This window comes from Lathamus discolor, chromosome 3 (assembly GCF_037157495.1).
Source record: "Lathamus discolor isolate bLatDis1 chromosome 3, bLatDis1.hap1, whole genome shotgun sequence".
NCBI classification, from domain to species: domain Eukaryota; kingdom Metazoa; phylum Chordata; class Aves; order Psittaciformes; family Psittacidae; genus Lathamus; species Lathamus discolor.
The window spans coordinates 139,364,720-139,384,457 of NC_088886.1; the positions used below are offsets into that span (position 1 = coordinate 139,364,720).

The 19,738-nt window shown below is 41.7% G+C and overlaps 1 protein-coding gene across 1 annotated transcript in view; it reads left to right on the forward strand.

The window, feature by feature from the left end:
- Positions 1-19,738, forward strand: part of SORCS3 (sortilin related VPS10 domain containing receptor 3) — a 306,718-nt gene that overhangs the window by 158,617 nt on the left and 128,363 nt on the right. The window contains exon 4 of the mRNA XM_065672945.1: positions 1,613-1,771. Coding sequence (XP_065529017.1) covers positions 1,613-1,771 — 159 coding nt within the window. The remainder of the gene's footprint in view (positions 1-1,612; positions 1,772-19,738) is intronic.

Consider the following 19,738-nt stretch of genomic DNA (forward strand, 5'->3'; position numbering starts at 1 on the left):
TATTTGAAGCAAAACAAAACATGTCTTGGTCTGATTAGAAAGAAGAAACTTACCAAAGCTTCCTTGTTGGTGGAGGCCATCGGGAGCTATTCTCAAGACTAATTCCCAGGGAGACAGTAGCCTGTGGAGCTATTTCTCAATTCCCATGCTGTACACCAGAGCACTTTTTCAGGAGTAATGGTGTGGCTTTCTGAGGCAACAAGTGGTTGTTGCTTTATGAGGCTGGTAGGCTGTATATGTGAGGAATGTTGAAGGAGGTCTGAGCTCAAGCTGTGGATTTATACAGGCGGCTTCACCCTGGGACAACATTCAGTTCTAGTTTTAAAGGTCCTTTTTATTTCTTAATGGAGAGAATCAGAAACCATTTATCTTCTATTAATTTCCCTTTGGTGACCTCATGGAGTTAATGAGGTGCTTAAGATTAAACAAGAGCTGATTTTTTTTGCTTGATCGCAGTCTAACATACTGAGGGTCTTACCAGTCCTTGTAACTGATTTTTGATGTCAAAATTAATGTGTTTCCCTATGGTAGTCTTGAAGTTAGAGCTCTGTGAAGTAGAATAAGAAAAGTTATCATGGACATGTGAGTGCAAAAAACCTGCAGTGGATATCAGCTAGATAGTCATTCTGCAGCTAGCTAAAAAAGACAGTCCCTGGATCTGTTTTCCTGCTGAAAAGCAGTTTCTATATTTGTTTCAGCTACTGTATCAATAACCTGCTGTGTTTAGCACAGATCTAATTTATTTCCCACTGTTTGCCTTTATTTTATGGTAGTGGCATTTACTTTAATGTGATGTCGTTTTCTCCAGATGTTAATAACATGGTGTTAATGTTTCCACAACATTTTTCTTGATAACATTTATGTAGAGCATGCCATCTGATAATGTGGAGTCAACGCATTTTAAAATATTGGTAATAATTTTCTAATTAAAATTAGAGGCTCAGAAGTGTTTTCCTCCCTGAACAAATTGAGGTCATACACTTTCCTGTGTTTGGGGAAAATTATATGTTCACTGAGTGAATGAGTATCTCCTTCTGTATAAGTTGGGAGCATGTTATATAAGATTGTGTATTAATGTTTATGCATGTGCACACAGACTATTTTCAGATGCCAGCAGCTGATCCAGGTAGGCATTCTATGTTTCCAGGGAGGGAATGCTCTCATTTGTAGCTCTGTATGCTGCCAAATAATGAGCCTTAAATCTCAGGAGTGCCTTGTGTACTTTTGGAGACAGTATCCTGCATTTGGGAGGAGAGGTGATAGACTGGAAAGGGACCAGGAAAGCCTGGTGTGGTTGTCTGAAGTTGCTATATTCAACCAAAGTCAGCCTTGATATCAATACGGCATTCTTCATTCTTGCTGGACTTATTTATGTGGATAAAAAAATGAAGAAAAAAATCAGTGAATGAATTTATAATTAAATCACCAAATAAAATGGAAGTGAAACACTAAAAAAAAACCCTACCATTTGGGAAATCCTACAGGCTGTTTAAACTGTTGAACAATGTTCTGAATGCATCTAATAGGAATCAGTGCTATGTAACCTCACTTTTAAATGCTGTTCAGTTTTACATTTCAATTAACACTCTTTCCCCTCCATTTTTCCATTTAGATCATGCTTCTCAGTGATCCAGAGATTGAGAGCAGCATCCTCATCAGTTCTGATGAAGGGGCTACCTACCAGAAGTACCGTCTGAACTTCTATATCCAGAGCTTGCTTTTCCATCCCAAGCAGGAGGAGTGGATCTTAGCATACAGTCTTGATCAAAAGGTGAGCAACTGGTTCCATATTTCACTGATTCTAGAGACGTGTTGAAGGGGATAGTGTCTACAGCTGCACACTTCCAGAGATGGTGAGGAAATTATGGTGTGCTTTATTGTTGTCACCTTGCAGGTTTAAATGTGCTCAAAACCCACTCAGTGACTCCACAGCAAGCTTGCTAAAGGGAGTGGAGTTATACAGTGATCATGATGGGTATGGAAACTTAAGTAGCGATGACAGTATGGAAGATGGAAAGTATCTAAGATTTGACATTACATATGGAGCTAAAAATCTACTGATCTGTAGGCCTTGGTAATTGCTGAGCTGTCTTTAAGGACTGAGCACTCAGGCTGAGTTGGTCCGTAACAGCTGGCTGTTGTGTGTAAGGCGGTGCTCCTTCTGTTTGCAAACTGAACTCAGTTATCTGGAAATCAGCGAGCAGCAGCAGATGACAAACTGTGCCACTTTTTAGTCACTTTGCAGTGCCTTCTGTTAGTGAGGCAATTCTTAAGCCTGTTACTTTATCTCCTTTCATAGTGCTCATCTGTCTTGAAAGATGCTGAGCAATGCAGGTGCGGTGTGACTGGTAACATGCGGGTGTAGAATACGTGCTTCAGTTCCAGAACAACAGTCCCCACTACAGCCCAAAGCTGAGACGCAGGCCAGATGATCAAGTTACAAATTTTAGAAAGCTTAAAACTTGCCAAGCTTTTATTTTTCCTCTCATTTCTGTCATCCATAGACTCAGGAAAGTAAAAACATGCTGAATAGCCACTCTTTATTGTTTTTCACATTGTGGTGGGTTGATTCTATCTGGACAGCAGGTGCCCACCAAAGCTGCACTCTCACTCCCTCTCCTCAAATGAACAGGGGAAAAGAAGTTCAACAAAAGGCTGGTGGGTCAAGATAAGGACAGGGAGATCACTCAGCAAAATGGCTGAGTTTTTTTGTCATGGCAAAACAGACTAAAGCTGGGGAGATCAGCTTAATTCATTACCAACCAAATCAGAGTGGGGTAATGAGAAATAGAAAATAAATCTTAAAATCACCTTCCCTCCACACCTTCCTTCTTACCCAGGTTCAACTTCACTCCTTAATTCTCTGCCTCCTTTCCCTGAGTGAGGCAGGCAGATGGGGAATGTGGATTGTGGTCAATCCATCACATATTTCTTCTGCCACTACTTCCTCCTCAGGGAGAGGACTCCTCACACTCTTGCCCTGCTCCAGCATAGGGTCCTCCGTGAATTTCTTCAATGCAAGTCCTTCCCACAGGCTGCAGTTCTTCATGAGCTGCTCCAGCTTGGGTCCCTTCTGTGGCATGCAACCCTTCAGGAACAGACTGCTCCAGTGTGGGCCCTCTGTGGGGTTACAGCTCCTGCCAGCAAATTTGCTCCGACACGGGCTCCTCTCTCTACGGGGCCACAGGTCCTGCCAGAAGTCTGCTCCAGCTCAGGCTTCCAAAGGGGTCACACCCTGCTTTGGGCATTTTCTGCTCCAACATGGGCTCCTCCATTGGTTGTAGGTGGATATCTGCTCCACTGTTGACCTCCATGGGCTGCAGGGGCACAGCCTGATTCACTGTGGGCTGCACCACTGGCTGCAGGGCAGTCTCTGCTCTGGCACCTGGAGGACCTCCTTCCCTATCTTTTTTTACTAATGTTGGGATCTGCAGAGCTGTTACTGTCACATATTCTCACTCTTTTCTCCATCTGCATTTGCACAGTTTTGCTTCACTCGCCCCCCTCACCTTCTTAAATACGTTATCCCAGAGGCACTACAGCTGCTGCTGATGTGCTCAGCTTTGTCCAGTGGTAGGTCTGTCTTGGAGCTGGCATTTTCTCTGTTGGACATTGGGGAAGCTTCTAACAGCTTCTCACAGAAGCCACCCCTGTTGCCATAGCTGCTACCCAAAACCTTGCCCGTCAAACCCAATGCATGCATTAATCTGTCAAATGTGTGTGTTCTGTGGGTGGGACTTTCAGTACTCTTGAAGTTTTCTAAACTAGTCAGTCTCACATCCCAGCTATAAGGACAATACACCTAAAATGTTGTGCCTCTTGTATTTGACAGAATTTCCTTTGAAAGGTTAGTGAAAGTCTTTACCCAAGTAGTTACTGAGAGTATAATCAAATAATCTCCTACTGCTGTAATTCCCAATGCAACCTTTCCATCTATTTGTTAACAGAATGCTATGGCAGGCATCAGGTAGTTTGCTGCTAAGCTACTGAAGATGCTTGAGTGACATTTGCAAGCACAAACCTATTGAAAATACACTCCTTTCATAGTATCAAATCCTTACTGTATGAAGGAGTTAGTCAAATGTTAAATAGTTTTGTGCACTCAGATGTACAGTGTAACAGCCTTGAAGTAGGCTAGAAAGACCAATTTATTCATTTGATGTCATGGAATGGTTTGATGTTATTTTTAAACTGGAAGTAAAGATTTTCAATGGTATTGGTATTTGTAAAAAGACAGCCTTGAAAGAAACAGACACCTGATGAGGTGCTCATGGATGTGAGAAGCCAAAAAGTGATGTGCTGAGTATGCATTTGTAAAGAGATAGAGCAGGGCATCTGCTTTTGGGCTGAAACACTATATTTCTGTTTCCAGTGATTTGTAGTCCTTTTATAACATGTTAGCCACTGAAAGGAAAAATCAAAATACAAAATCTGTGCACACACTTGACTGTGAGGTTGTAATTATGCTCCCCTGGTCCAGGACAGCAATAATGGCTCAGGAGCATTTTTGCTTCCGCTTCTTCAAGCTAATGCATCTGTGTGCCCACCTCAACTGCTCTCTTTTGCTTAGAAAAGAGCCAATAAAAATAAACTGAGTTAGAAACACTTTGAGGATTCTTGCCTTTTATCCCAGGAACTGAAAAAAATTGTCCACAGTGTAAGAGCAAAGATGAGGTGCTCTGGAGCTTGTTGGCCAAATAGAAGTGGAGAAATGTGAAATTCAGGCTTTGATTTTATGTCTGCCTTTGCATTCAGGGCCACTTAAGCTGCTTTTCTTCAGTGTTCAGAAAGATAGCCGTGCTGGTTGCAAGTTGGTCCTTGAGAACCATGGAGGCAGCGCTTTTCCCAGTTGAAGTGTTTCCTTGGCAGAATCCAGGTATATAGATTGTGCTCAATGACATCTTGGCTTAGAGCTGTAAAAGAATTGTCACTCTGGCTCAGGATCATGCAGCTTCACTGCAGTTACAGTTGACACTGAGATAATGGGCAGTGCTGTTAGAGTGCAAAGGCAATGCTGTGACAGAGGTGCTATGTGAAGTCCCCAGATGAAGTCTTCTAAGAGACCAGTGTAATACATTCCTGTTTGTCTGGAAACAGGAGTACTGCTACAGCTGAGTGCGAATCAGCAGTCAGCCATGACCTTCTGTTAGATGGGGATTAGGCCAACCACAAGAAGGAAATACCTTTTAGGCTAAAATTCCTAAATCCTTAAGTAGCTTCATCAGGTCTTGTCCATCTTCATAAGATTGTTGTGGTTGTTCTCCTCTCTTTTCCTCTAGAAAACAGATCTGGATCTTATGCCTTCCCACATTGCTGTGCCATGCCCTCTCTCCTCAGTGTAATCATGAGATCATGCCATGATCATTTGCTCTCTCTCTGCTGCTGCCCAGAAGACAGAAATCAAGTGCTCTTAAAATAAGTGGCTAGAGAGGCTGCAGTAGTGCTCTGCAGTTGTGAAAAGGGTATCCAAAGAGGTGCCATGCTGTTGTCAGGGGCTAATTCTCCAACTGCATCCTAGTCCTGCTGGTACTCCACTTTGGTTTTGAGCCTATTTTCATGTGAAGTCACATGGCACAAAATAGGTGATGTTGGATCAAGTAGTGTTTGCTTTCTCACTTCATGTATCCAGGTTTTTGGGATACAACTGCTTCAAACCACTTTGGATTTAATGCATGAAAGGACAACAAAATAGAAAGCTCATCATTAGCCTGTAACCTGTAGGTAATGTTAATCCACAGATACTGTGACAAGGAAGGTGCTGATGAAAGTCATGTTGTATGTTTGCTGTATATTCAGTAGTGCAGCCACTTCTACAGTGGGAGACCACAAGCTTCCACCTTTCTAAGATTTAAAAGTGTATTAGACCTTTAAAATCTGTACTGACTACTTCAGAGGCTGATTTAAAAATAACTTTGAAAACAAATTCAACACATAGAGTTTGACCCCCAGGAGTAGGAACTGTTAAGGGCAGATATAACTCATCCTCTCATAACTGTGAATGTATAAAAAAGTTTTCAAATTGAATTTCATTTCTTAGATTACAAAATAGCTTCCAGATTAGTATTTATTTTATTAATTTTCTTTCAGTTAAGAATAATAACATGATATTGTAAGGAAGATGTGGTCAACTTGGAAATAATGAGAATGATGTATATGAAAATCCATTTTGCCTAATATGTTGTTCCATACAGTAAAATGAAATATCAGCAGCTAGTGCCTTACAAATGTTTGATTTGGGCACTGCCTAGATCAAAATTGAAATTGTTTCGTGTATAAAATCAGAAAACAATATTAAAGATTTTGTGTGAAATAAAAATAGTCAGTGTTTTGGATCTTCCTGATAGAAAGTTTTTCTCTGAGCTCTTCTGACCTACAGTTCCATGACTATGATTCAAACCTTTTTTTTAATTATTGTTTTATCTTAAGAATCTCCAGGTTTTAGCTAATTTCTACATGTTTGACAACAGTATTAGGCTATTTATCCAGTTGATTAATAAAACAACCAAGCAACTGAAAAAAGCTAACACATTTCGAATTCTGCCACAGGATTAATGTCCCTTCCAAGCTGGTGTTTTAGAAGGTGTATTTACTAGTCTAAGACAGTAGTGAGCAAATAAGATAATGTAGAACTATGAAACCCTTGTGGAACTGCAGTCTTTACTTGTCCCCTGCAGTTTGACAATGTCCAAGTGATAACGGGTTTCAGAATATGGTATCCCAGTTGTTTTTTTACCCAGCTAATAGTAATTTGCAATCTTTTAGCTTGCTTTGAAGAATGCTATGAGACCTCAGACTGACTGTATGCATCTGTGATATGAAAGGCTTGTCATCTCTTTCCTGAGCAGTAATAGTCTAGTTGTGAATTTTCTCAGCCAGTCATTGTTACACCACTATTGTGTAATTTTTTTTTATGCTTCCAGCTTCTCCTCCTGGCTCCCTCTTACTCTTAGCCTTGATGTTCAGGCATTGCATGATGCTCTGCAAATAGACTTATTGTTGTTCTCACCTTTTTTCCTATAGCTTTGTTCAATAATCCCACTCCAATAGTTTATCCCTTGCATGGACCTGTTTTTATGCCTACTTTTGGACTTCTGCTACCACAGTCTCCTATGATTATAGTTTAAGACTCACAGCAGTCTTATGTCCAAAAATAATGTTTTTTTTTAAGATAAGGAGCCCATCTCTTCCCAACAGAACTTCTGTCCCTGCCCATGGCAGGGCGGTTGGAACTAGATTATTTTAAGGTCCTTTCCAACCCTAACTATTCTATGATTCTATAACTTCATAGCTGAGAAAGCCAAAGTCTTTCTGACAAATTATCTTTTCCATAGAATCATAGCATGGTTTGGGTTGGAAAGGATCTTAAGATCATCAAGTTCCAACTCCCCTGCCATGGGCAGGGACACCTCACACTAAACCATGTCACCCAAGGCTCTGTCCAACCTGGTCTTGAACATCACCAGGGATGGAGCATTCACAGCTTCCCTGGGCAACCCATCCCACTGCCTCACCACCCTAACAGTAAAGAACTTTTTCCTTACATCCAATCTGAACTTCCCCTGTTTAAGTTTGAACCCGCTACCCCTTGTCCTATCACTACAGTCCCATCAACTGAAGTAATTGAATACAGCACCAGTTCAGTCCCCAAATCTTTTATTAACACTCCCACATGAGTTTTGTCCCTGTTTTTCCTTCTTGAGGCTATTCCTTCAGGAGCAACAGAGGAAGTTGAATGAGGGGGATGGAGCTCAGCAGGCTTTCTGAAAGATTTTTTTCTGTGTGGCTATTGGTTACTTCATTCATTTAAGCCCAAACTGGAGCCACCACCATTTGTTTTCTCTTTGGAGTATCCAAAGAGTTACTGAGGGATACTTCCTCAATATGAGTCAATACAACATGTCATTACTGATCTTAATTTTTGTAGCCAATTATGACCCTCCTGTGCTTTGCTAGTTCTTTTGTACTATCAAATAAATGCAGCGTGGCTGAGCCAAGAAATCTGTTTGTGTGGGAACGAACTTAAAGCAAATTCATACCCTAATGGCTTCTCACAACATACAAAGCATAGATAGGGCAATTTTTGCAGGGTATGGGTGGTTGTAGTACTCCCTGCTGAGCAGCCATGTCACATTGTGCAATTATCAAACCCTGGGAGATTAATTGCATCCTGTGAGTTGAAAATCTTGGCTCATTTCCTGGTAGCTTTGTGTGTATCTACTCTATTGATAAAACAGTGTAATCTGATGTGTGCACATGTTGGTTCTGTTAATGGCCCTATGTGGCCTTTGACAGAAGGTGGACAGTATGTAAACGTTATAACCAGTTTTGCTGCAAGTCAGGCCTGGGTTTCGGTAGTATTGTCCGTATTGGCACTTGGATATATGAACTAATACAAAGGAAACTGGGTCTTCATCCTCCATTTTTCACAAGTTTTTGCAGAAAATTTGTAGGAAACCATTTTAAATGACTCATGTGTCAAAGTGTGATGTGAAGGGGAGCATATGTAAAAGGTGTGATATTCTCTTTTGGAGAGTATTGGGAACTGCTTTACAGAGTGCTATGAAAGCTCGGAGTCTACCAGCATACACATGAGGTATAGTTTTCACTGCTGCCATTCATAGTAGATTAAGATCTTGAATTGGTCTTGCATTTCTGATACTAATATTTCAAGTGCATGATCACTTATATAATTTAACCATGAAACCAACTTATTCTTAATAAGCTCAACTTTCCATGCCCCGTTCCTCTGGGGAATGGGAATCAGTCTGGAGGTGGGAATGGAGGGGAGATTGCAGCTCCGTGGAAGTTCTTTCAGAATGACACTGAAGCTTCCTTCAGAGAAACAAGGACAACTCTCCCGTGTGAATATCTGATTGAAGGATAATTAAAAAAAAAAAGGGAAAATATTAGGGAAATAAGGAAGGAAATATTTAAAATATTTCAAATCACTATTTTTAAGAGAAAAACTAAAATATGAAGAGATGCAGTTTCACCTATTAATTACAGGCCAAACTGTGGTTGGGAACCTGCTGGGAATAGGTGAGAGACTGAGTAATTCAGTAACAAACCCATTTAAATTCCCCAGCTACACCGCTACAAATTTGAGAACATTGGTTAAACAGGAAGTTTGGCAGTCAGTGGCTTCTCCCTCTGTAGAGCTTAATTTTCAGCAGGAAGTGAACAAGAGAAAGTGAGTGTCTTAATATCTCTTTGAAAGAGACAGTAAATAAAATGTGCAGGATAACAGTGTGCTGTATTACCAAGTTGCAGCTGGCAGACAGTATCACGTCTGACTGGGGAGATTCCTTCAGTGTCGGAGATGTGGGAAGTTCTGATCTGAAGATTGAATGCGGTGCACGTCAGAGTCCTGACTATCTTGATTAGACACTGGTGAATTTACCAAAAAGAAACACAGATAACACTGGGACTGCTTGGAAAAGTGTTTTTTTAATGGACGCAGCGAGAGGCAGAGCCGCAAAGGTAATGCCCTTCTGCCATCAGGCAGAATTCTCCCCTGGAGTTTGGGCACAGGCTCCAAGTATGCTATTGGACAGTTGTTAAATAATTAGACATAGGACAGTTAGACAGCTAAGGGTAGGTTGTTAGTTTTGTTTGTTGCTTTTGGGTGGGGGTTTTTGAACACTCTCCAGTTGGGTAGGGTGCTGCCAAAGAAATCCAGTGGGACTTGCTGAGAGGAGGACAAGGCTAGGTTCATGTTCTTCTTAAAATGTAGGTACCTTATCACTCGTCCATCTTAGGCACTGTATGGCAGTCATCCATCTTTGTCTGGAATACTTTGAGATGAGCTGGTTTCATAGACTCATAGAACAGCCTGGGTTGGGAGTGATCTCAAAAGATCATCTGGTCCATCTTTGTGGGAAAGGAAACCTAGTTTTCTTGTGTGCAGTCATGTCTTGAAAGCATGAAGTCTTTTCATGTGCAGTCATGTCTTGAAAGCCTCCAGTAAAGGAACTCCAGTACATCGCTGCAGGAGAGGTTCCAGTGGTTGATCTCAGTGTAAAAAATGTCTTATGATGAAACCTCTTATAATGGAATCTTTCTTAGATGCAACCTGTCCTGTTGCAACTTATACTCCTTGCCTCTTGTCCTCTCCATGTGGTTCCTTGTGAGGAGTCATTACATAAAATAAAGCCAGACCTTTATATATATACACAGGGAGAAAAAAACAACTTGTCATCTCTTCCTTTCCTGTCCTAGTAGGTCACTGAGCTGGGCCATTAAGAGACCCCTCAGTGCCCTGAAGGACCCTTGGTCCTTGTGTCTCGAGGGGAGCCAGTGCTGTGGGGTTTCAGGCTTAGCTCCTCCATGTGCTCTGCTCAACTTCTTTAGCACACACTAGGGAACTGTATTCCCCTTCATTCCCAGCAAGTGCCTCAGCCCCAGTCTCAGATATTTCTGAGCCTCTTATGGAAGCCTAGGCACTTGAAGACTTCAGGGTTGTGTTCAGGTGAGGATATTGCACTTTGAGTTGGAGCTCCTAATGTTGGACAGTGTGATTCTAAGATAGCTGCATACTGCAATCATGCTGACATTAAACAGTGTGTGCTGCTGCATGTCCGAAGTGAGACATGACTCCAGTCTAGGCCTCTAGGTTTTCTTTCCTTAGGAACTGAGGTAAGGAGATGATGAAGAGAGATGGCTGGCTAACATCTCATTTTGATGTAAATCAGCACACATCCAGAGCTGTCACTTGGTCCTCAGCAGCAGTTCTGGTCATGGAATTTAGATGTAACTGTAGTTTTCAGAAGTGTGAGCAATCTCTCCTTTTATCAGCAGCAGCCTCAGACTGCACCTCTTGGGAAAAACTCAGCTTTTCTTAGGAAGATGTGATCATTACATTTAACAAGGAAAATAAGCAGATTCTGTGTGAATCCTCAGGGTAGAATCGCCATTTTGTTGTATGATGTGAGAGAACACACTGAGGCTGATTTCTCATCATGGATCATTGATATCTGAAGAGCACTATGACTATGGTTCCAGTCCTATGGATACAATACTTAGCTTTCAAATTTATCTTATGCCAGTCACTTGACATTTGAGCACCCTGCAGCGTGAAGCTGGAGGCACAGCTACCTCATTCTTTTCTTCACCTAAAGGGAAAAGAAATGTTACCCAGCTGTAAAGGAACACTTAGTGTTTTGTGTTTAATACAAGCCATATTACAGTAACTGCTTATAGAAATCCTTACCGTACTGGCTGGTCCATTGTATTGCACATTCATACTAAAAAGTGATCCCTGCCCCAGAGAACTCACAATTAAACGTGAAGCTGACAGACAAAGTATTGTCCCTGGAGTATCCATAGTGTATTCAGGCACAGGTCATTAAAGTGTTTCATTGCCTAACTACCACTGAGGACTAGAACAAAGTCAGAAACTGAACCCAGATAGAGTTCTGTTCCCATGACTTAACCACAAATAAGCCTTTCATCTCTCTGCCTTTTGAATGCTCTTCTGAGAACATCAGGTTCTACAAACATATCATGTGTCTGTCGCTGGACAAGCCACCTGCCAGCAGCTCTCCCAGGCAGGCAGGGCTCTATCAAACAGATAACTGAAATGTTAGTTAAGTTAAAAAAAACAAAACAAAACAAAACCCACAAGCAAAAAAGAAACCAAAAACCCTACCAAACCCTTGAGATTGGGAATATTTAAGAGTAATTTACAGAAGTCTCTTCTTCAATATGGTAATGAACTGAAGAATCAAAATCACTTAACTTCATTTACAAATCATGAATATGTATCAGTGCCTTTAAATGAAAGGACGACTGAAACAGATATAGTGTTTGTTCAATTCATTAAAAGGAAGACAATTTATCAGGAGGGTTTTTTTTTTTTTTCCCACTCTTAAACTCAAGCTATATGCAGATGTAGGGAAATCAAGACCTTGCACTAATTCTGCTGCATGATGAATATTTTTATAATCCTAATTAGAACCAGTCATTTAGTTCAGCAATTTCCCCCAATCTAGCCAATTTGAAATTAAAATAGATGCCTTGATTACAAAACTCATTAGCAAAGAAGCACTCTTTTCGCTAACCAGTTCATTTGGAATGCACAAACTGAATGAAGTGGAGTACTTGTGTTGTCAATTGCCGTAAGTGAAGTGAGCCTTAATTGTTAGCATTGTGAAGTATTTGTATTGCTGCATGTTTCATTGCAGTATAATATATCATTCATTAAGTGTAACAAAAGCAGTTTTAAAATGATTTAATTAAGTGGTGTTGGTGCAGCAGGTAATTTTTATAAAGTCAAATGTCACAATTGTTTGCATTTGAAGTATTGATGGGCATTACTGTAGGGAAGGAGATGTACGACTCTGCATTTATCATTCTGATTATGGTGAGCCTGGCGGTTTTAATAGGAGATGAGAAATTAAATTATGTAACCCTGGCTCTATGAATTTTGTCCTAGAGAAATAGTGAACTTTGGGCTTGTGTTGATATGTGGTAGCAAAAAGAAAGTAACTGCTCGTGAAACTTGATTTAGGTAGGACAGACTTTCCTATTACTTTTTATTTATGTTATAGATACTTCATGAACAGGTTTTACTTTGAAAAGGAAAATACAGAGATAAATGGAGCGAGACACATTTGATGTTTAAATATGCTCTTCTCCTGAAGCAACCTATTTTATTGTGTAACAAAGCAGGGTTCCTGTGGTTTATTCCTTGGCCATGCTAAATCATGGCTGTGTATTGATTTTATCTTGAGCCTAAATGGGGTGAGAGGTGGTTATAAATATACCAGATGGGAATAAATGTGAAGGAATGAAGGAGGTTGAAGAATAAGAACACTTGGGGCATGATTTATTTTGCCTGACTGTAAAGATCTAGAATGTAGCAATGTGTACCTATATTGGGTGCTGTGGCTGCACAGAGTAGTTGGTGGTGATCTACTGAATGGTGTTGATTGATCTCTGGAAGCAAATGTAGGTGACTGTTTTAGGATGAGGTAAATTGTACCTTAGACTCATTTGTATTGACTAGGCCTCCACTGACTGTCAAAGAAGTAATTTCCTTTGCTGAGATGTAAGTGTTTCTTATATTACCTGGGATTAGGGAACTTGAAACCAACCCTGCTGTCTTGATGTGTGCAAAATGGATTATGTGGGTTATGATTCAAATATGATCAAAGCAACAAAAAGCATTAAGTTCCTAGTTCCTGCTATCGTGCCTGCAGGTTATAATGACCTCTGCCTTGGAGGAGAAAACAAGTATAATGTGCAAGCAAAGATGGAATTCCCAATGTTTTGTTTATTTTTATCAGAATTCATTTGCATAGATATGAGTTACCTACTAGGCTGCTTCAATGAAAATGAGATTCAGAAGGGTTTCCTTGGCCTTTTTTTCCTTTTCTTTCTCTATTTTTTTCCTTTTTTCTTTGCTTTCCATATATGCTTTTGAAAGCTTGGTCTCAGTATTTCCCTGGCTTGATGGCAACATTATAGATGATATCACTTTCAGCTGAAGAAAGAGCACAATTCAGCTGTTGACTCCACTCAGATGTCTGCTGACCATGGAAAGCTTCAGCCTGGTACCTTTCCCTTCTCATTACACTGACTCAATGTGGTGCTTGAGTTCAGAAATGTGACTATTGCAGGCCTAAGAACAACAGGATTAATTTTGCCCATAATACCACAGCTAAAGTAACAGAGAGGAGCCTGTGAATATTAACATAAACATGTATGAATTGCAATGAAATTTTAATTTTGAATAACACTACTTGTAAAATGTAGAACTTCATAGAAAAAAGGCAACCCTGACCTCAGAGTGGCCAGTTGGTTTAGCTGGGCCTAGTATTAAGATTATGCATGAATGCTTTTGTAGATTAAGGCCTATTGTAAGTATGGAAGCTTTTACACATTAGGGTTTGAAGTGGTTTTAAAGACAGGCTTTCACTATTGAAAAGTGCCTGCAATGACATACAAGTCATGTATGGGCTTTTAGTGCTGGGATTTTAGGTAATTACACTCTCTTGGGTTTTTCTGGTCTCTTGGCTTTCTTTAATGCTTCAGGATGTTAAAGCTGTAGCCTGGGGAAGATGGATCTGCCAGCACCTGAAATTACGACTGTGAGCATGTAGATTTCAATACAGAGGGACACTATTTAATTCCCTTGGATCAAGAGTGCTTTCTGAAAGATGTTGATTAAGAAGCTGTTGCGTTTTGTTAACCAAGAAAAGTCATGCTTTATCCAGAAGGATTTGGGACCCAGCAGCTTCCATTAATGTCAGTGATTCAGGCAGCTGAGAACTGTTGGAAGTCTGCCTGACAGGGACTGTTTTTTCTGTCTGGCTAATGGTGGCATTAATTAGTATTTGCACATTGCCTTGACAATACAAGACCTCACTGTTTGGAAGTATTACACACTAGGATGGCAGTGGGCTATTTAAGACAATACTTCCATTTCTAATGTCCTCAAAGACAGATGCCTGGGATGGGATAGAACAGTGTCCTTGAGGCAATCAACTGGATTGATGATGCCGAGAGGTCAAGGTACAGTCCTCCCTCCCATGCAAGCACATGCCTCTTTGTTACTTCATCAGGAACCAAGAACAGGGACAGTCTGTGAGGATGCTTCCTGAGGAATACATTTCCATGTGTCAGATTGGGAGCTCGCAGTCAGGAGCAGCAATAGCAAGCCTGGAGGCAGCAGCCTGTCCCTTGATCTCAGTTCTGCCCCGAAATCAGTGTGTTTCAGCTTCCTGTTAGCACCTGCTGAACCTCTGGCATATTTGTATAAACTAACAAAAAATGCTCGTACTTGGGAAGGGGGCCATGAGAATCATCCAGGAATGGGAGCTTTTAGGAAGTGCACAATCCTGATTCTGACACAGTCTTGGCTGTGGTTGATAGTGGCAAAGACCAAAGCCTTTGCTGCTGTTTTACTGCTGGTTGCTCTGGTAGCTATGCTTTCCGTTGCAATTGAGGGTGTGCAGCCAGTAAGGTCATCATATCCTATGAGCTGGCCCTAGACCACACAGAGCATCTGTGACTTGATTTGACTGAGGGTCTTTTCCTATGATGACAATATCTGCATGGTGCTTTCCTGCTGGGTATGTCACATCCATTTAACAAGACATTGTTGTTATATCTTATCACAGTCTTTTCATGCAGCTGAGAGATGCTTATCTGAGAAGCAAAGAAATGCCAGAAAAGGAGCAGGTAGGAGCTGATATTTCCTCTCCACCACTCTTCTGTGAAGCATAACTAGATTTTGTAAATCCCAGGATGCTCTGGTGATTTTTGCACCATCAGTTCTTAGTAGGTCCATGTGTGCCATGATCAGGTCCATGTGTGCCTGAGGATTGGCGGATGGCAAAGGTCACACCAATCTATAAGAAGGGCAAGAAGGAGGACCCGGGTAATTATAGACCGGTCAGCCTTACCTCCATCCCTGGAAAGATGATGGAACAACTTATTCTTGACTCCATCACTAGGCATATCAAGGATGAGGGGGTCATTAAGAACAGCCAACATGGTTTTATGAGGGGGAAGTCATGTATGACCAACCTTATAGCCTTCTATGAGGAAGTGACTAGGTGGAGGGATGATGGTAGAGCGGTAGATGTAGTTTTTCTTGATTTCAGTAAGGCATTTGATACTGTCTCCCACAGCATCCTCATAGATAAGCTAAAGAAGTGTGGGCTTGACGATCAAGTAGTGAGGTGGATCGAGAACTGGTTGAAAGGAAGAAGGCAGAGAGTTGTGGTCAATGGCGCAGAATCTAGCTGGAGGTCTGTGACTAGTGGAGTTCCTCAGGGGTCGGTGCTGGGACCGGTGCTGTTTAATATTTTCATCAATGACCTGGATGAGGGAACTGAGTGCACCCTCAGCAAGTTTGCTGATGACACAAAACTGGGAGGAGTGGCTGACACACCAGAGGACTGTGCTGCCATTCAGCGAGACCTGGACAGGCTGGAGAGTTGGGCGGGGAGAAACTTGATGAAATTTAACAAGGGCAAGTGTAGAGTCTTGCATCTGGGGAAGAACAACCCCATGGACCAGTACAGGTTGGGGGTTGACCTGCTGGAAAGTAGTGAAGGGGAAAGGGACCTGGGGGTCCTGGTGGATAGGAGGATGACCATGAGCCAGCAATGTGCTCTTGTGGCCAAGAAGGCAAATGGCATCTTAGGGTGCATTAGAAAGGGAGTGGTTAGTAGGTCAAGAGAGGTTCTCCTCCCCCTCTACTCAGCCTTGGTGAGGCCGCATCTGGAATATTGCGTCCAGTTCTGGGCCCCTCTGTTCAAGAAGGACAGGGAATTGCTTGAAGGAGTCCAGCGCACAGCCACAAAGATGATTAAGGGAGTGGAACATCTCCCTTATGAGGAGAGGCTGAGGGAGCTGGGTCTCTTTAGCTTGGAGAAGAGGAGACTGAGGGGTGACCTCATCAATGTTTACAAATATGTGAAGGGTAGGTGTCAGGATGATGGAGCTAGGCTTTTCTCAGTGATATCCAGTGATAGGACAAGGGGCAATGGGTGTAAACTGGAGCATAGGAAGTTCCACGTTAACATCAGGAAGAACTTCTTTACTGTAAGAGTGACAGAGCACTGGAACAGGTTGCCCAGGGGGGTTGTGGAGTCTCCTACACTGGAGATATTCAAGGCCCGCCTGGACAAATTCCTGTGTGATGTACTGTAGGTTACCCTGCTCTTGCAGGGGGGTTGGACTAGATGATCTTTTGAGGTCCCTTCCAACCCTTGGGATTCTGTGATTCTGTGATCAGGAGGAACCATCTGGTTTATCCAGCAGTTTCAGTGTTACCACAGTCATGTTCTGGTCATGTTACCTACCACTGTCATGCAAGGGGTATTTAATTAGCTCAGAAATCACAGCTTCATGGTTGTCAACACAGTGGCAGAGTAAATTAGGTGGTAAGAGGGGCTGAAGGGAAATTGAAGCACAGGAGGATGGAGTGAGCTCTGCAAGGTTAGCCAGCTAACCAGTGACAGAGTTGCAACGTTATCCAGAATTCCAAAATCATGTTCTGCTTTCCTTTCCCCTAGCTCAGGTGGCCCTATAGAATTGTCACTCTTTTTGCAACCTAACTTCTCCTCAGGTTTCTGTCTGTAGCAGAATTTCCAGTGGGGTTGGGATGGGGACCCCATGTAGGAATTTCACATCAGCAAGTGTTGTAGTTGTAAATGTGCCACAGGGCAGAGAGAGCCCTTCTTTCATATCATAGCACAGCAGTATACTAAAAACCTTATGCATTTAATTTCAAGTAATCTGGTGGCTATTGTGTGAAATAGATGTCTGTAATACTGGAAGCTGGTATGGGGCCCTAGTTTTGTCTCAGATTTCCCCTTGCAAATAGGTTTCTCTCTCCCCTCTCCTGGCTCCACTTTTTGAATCCCTACAAACCAACCCTGCCTCCAGTGCTTGGTTTCAGCAGGGGAATGGATCATGTTCTCATCTAATAGCACACCTGAGCTGGTTAACAAAAGATGTGTGCAGTCACATGTGTAGCAGCTGAAATCCAGTATGAGTCCATTGATCCTAGCAGGGAAATGCTGGTTTACATCACTAGAGGATCTGGCCTGAAAACACTTATGTTATTCTCTTCTCACAGAAAACAAGATGTTGTTTATTCCTTCCAGTGTACAGTTTTTTTTTCCTCCAAGCCTACCTGCTGAGTGATGCGGAGTCTCTGGGCTCCTCTGCCCTTGTGCAACTTATTGCTCATGTTAAGGCAACTATTTGTTTCCATTGTTCAACTTTGACATATGAAAATTAACTCTTTTCTCCCCCCCTTTTTTTTTTTGTTCATTCTTCTGATAAAAACTGCATGTGATCAATATTATTCTGGGGAATAAAGGTGCCAGAGGAAAAGCTGAAAATCCTTTGTTCCCATGGTAGGCATGGATGCTTCAAATATTCATCCGCTCAATGGTAACTCACTGTGTTTCAGCTTTTCATGCTTATTGCCTTAGCAGTGAAAAAGGAGGCCAGTGCCTGTATTTCTGCTCTAGCACCTCAAAACTAGAAATCCCAGGCTTTTAGAAGTCATGAATTGGTGCCTTGGAAGTCATGAGTTTGGCAGAAAAAAACATCAGGAAGGTGTTTGAATAATTTCAATTGACCTCTCTTAAATCTTTCTTGATGCTTCTTTGACTGAGGAAAGCTTGGGGATAATTTTTCAAATGTTTCCTCAAAATTAATAAAACTTGAAACTTTATCTGTAAGAAAAAAGGGGGGGGGGCGGAAAGACAAGATTTTAATAATGTCCTGATTCTAACACTGTTCCGCTGCAGGCCATTTATGCTTCTGAGAGAGATCTTTATTCATCATTACAAATGCTGCACATCTTCAGTTGCATTTTGGTTCCTATTTCAACCTGGTCTTCCATACAGGTTGTCTGAAAGAAGACCGGTGGCCTCTTTGCATGGCATATGCAAACGCTTGTGTGCATGTTCTATTTTTGCAGTAGAAGCCCCACAACAGTTTTGTGGCAGTTACAAGAAGTTCTTCCAGTGTAATAAAATTCTTTAGGTTTGTGCCCAATTGATTTTTATAGGACCATGGGTAGCTATAAACTGAAAGTTGGGGCATGTTGCAGTAAAATTTTGGCACATCAGAAGTATTGTGGGTATGATAAAAGGAGGAGCTGAGGCACCAAAATGAAGTGTGATATTTTTGAGAGAAGGACAATTGGTAAAACAAACAAATGACAAAACTTAAAGTTTTATAGAAAATCCTTGGGATTCTACAGTGCAAAAGGAGGAAAACCTGATCCTTCCTGCAGCCTCCTACCTCGGGCATCTCATATCTGCCAGAGGCTCAGTGACAATAAACAGTCTGAATGTAGATTTAGTAGCATTTTATACTTGCAGTGTTCAAGAGATAACAGCACGTACAAATAACACGTTAGCAGAATATACTGTACCCAAGGGGACTTCCCTGCTATATAGTAGCAGAACAATAATGTCATCAAAAGTTTTGCTGCTGAAACAGGGACTCTGTTTTTGTCCTCTAACACAGCACTTGCTTCAGGCCAGTTGGTTTCCTCAGATCTCGGTGCAAGTCCACACGAGTTATTCACACATATCCAGTGGCACAAATATGACAAGCCTGAAAGTTCTGCTGCAAAATTGAGTCTGATTTTCCCTAGATACATGAGTTATGTTTTTTCTCTAGTGACAGCATGGAGAAGTCTGCTTTACTTTTTCTCTGCAGCCTTCCCTGATCTAATAAATTATGCTGTACCATCACTATGATCTGGTTAGCTTCAGGAATTAAAGCTATATTATATCAAGTTTGGTGACTTGTTGTTACCTTAGATGAGTTTACCTATTGTTGGGGTGGGGAGGGGTGGGGGGAGGGGGGTAGTTTCTTCACTCTGTTCTATAAGGTGAGTTGAAGGTACTTAGAGTTTGAATTAAATGGGATAAATAGCTTAAACATAGGTACCAGAGAATAATACCTAGGAACCTAGAATCATAGAATCATAGAATAGTTAGGGTTGGAAAGGATATTAAGATCATCTAGTTCCAATGCCCCTGCCATGGGCAGGGACACCTCACACTAAACCATCCCACACAAGCCTTCATCCAACCTGGCCTTGAACACTGCCACGGATGGAGCATTCACAGCTTCCCTGGGCAACCGATTCCAGTGCCTCACCACCCTTACAGTAAAGAATTTCTTCTTTATATCCAATCTAAACTTCCCCTGTTTAAGTTTTAACCTGTTACCCCTTGTCCTGTCACTACAGTCC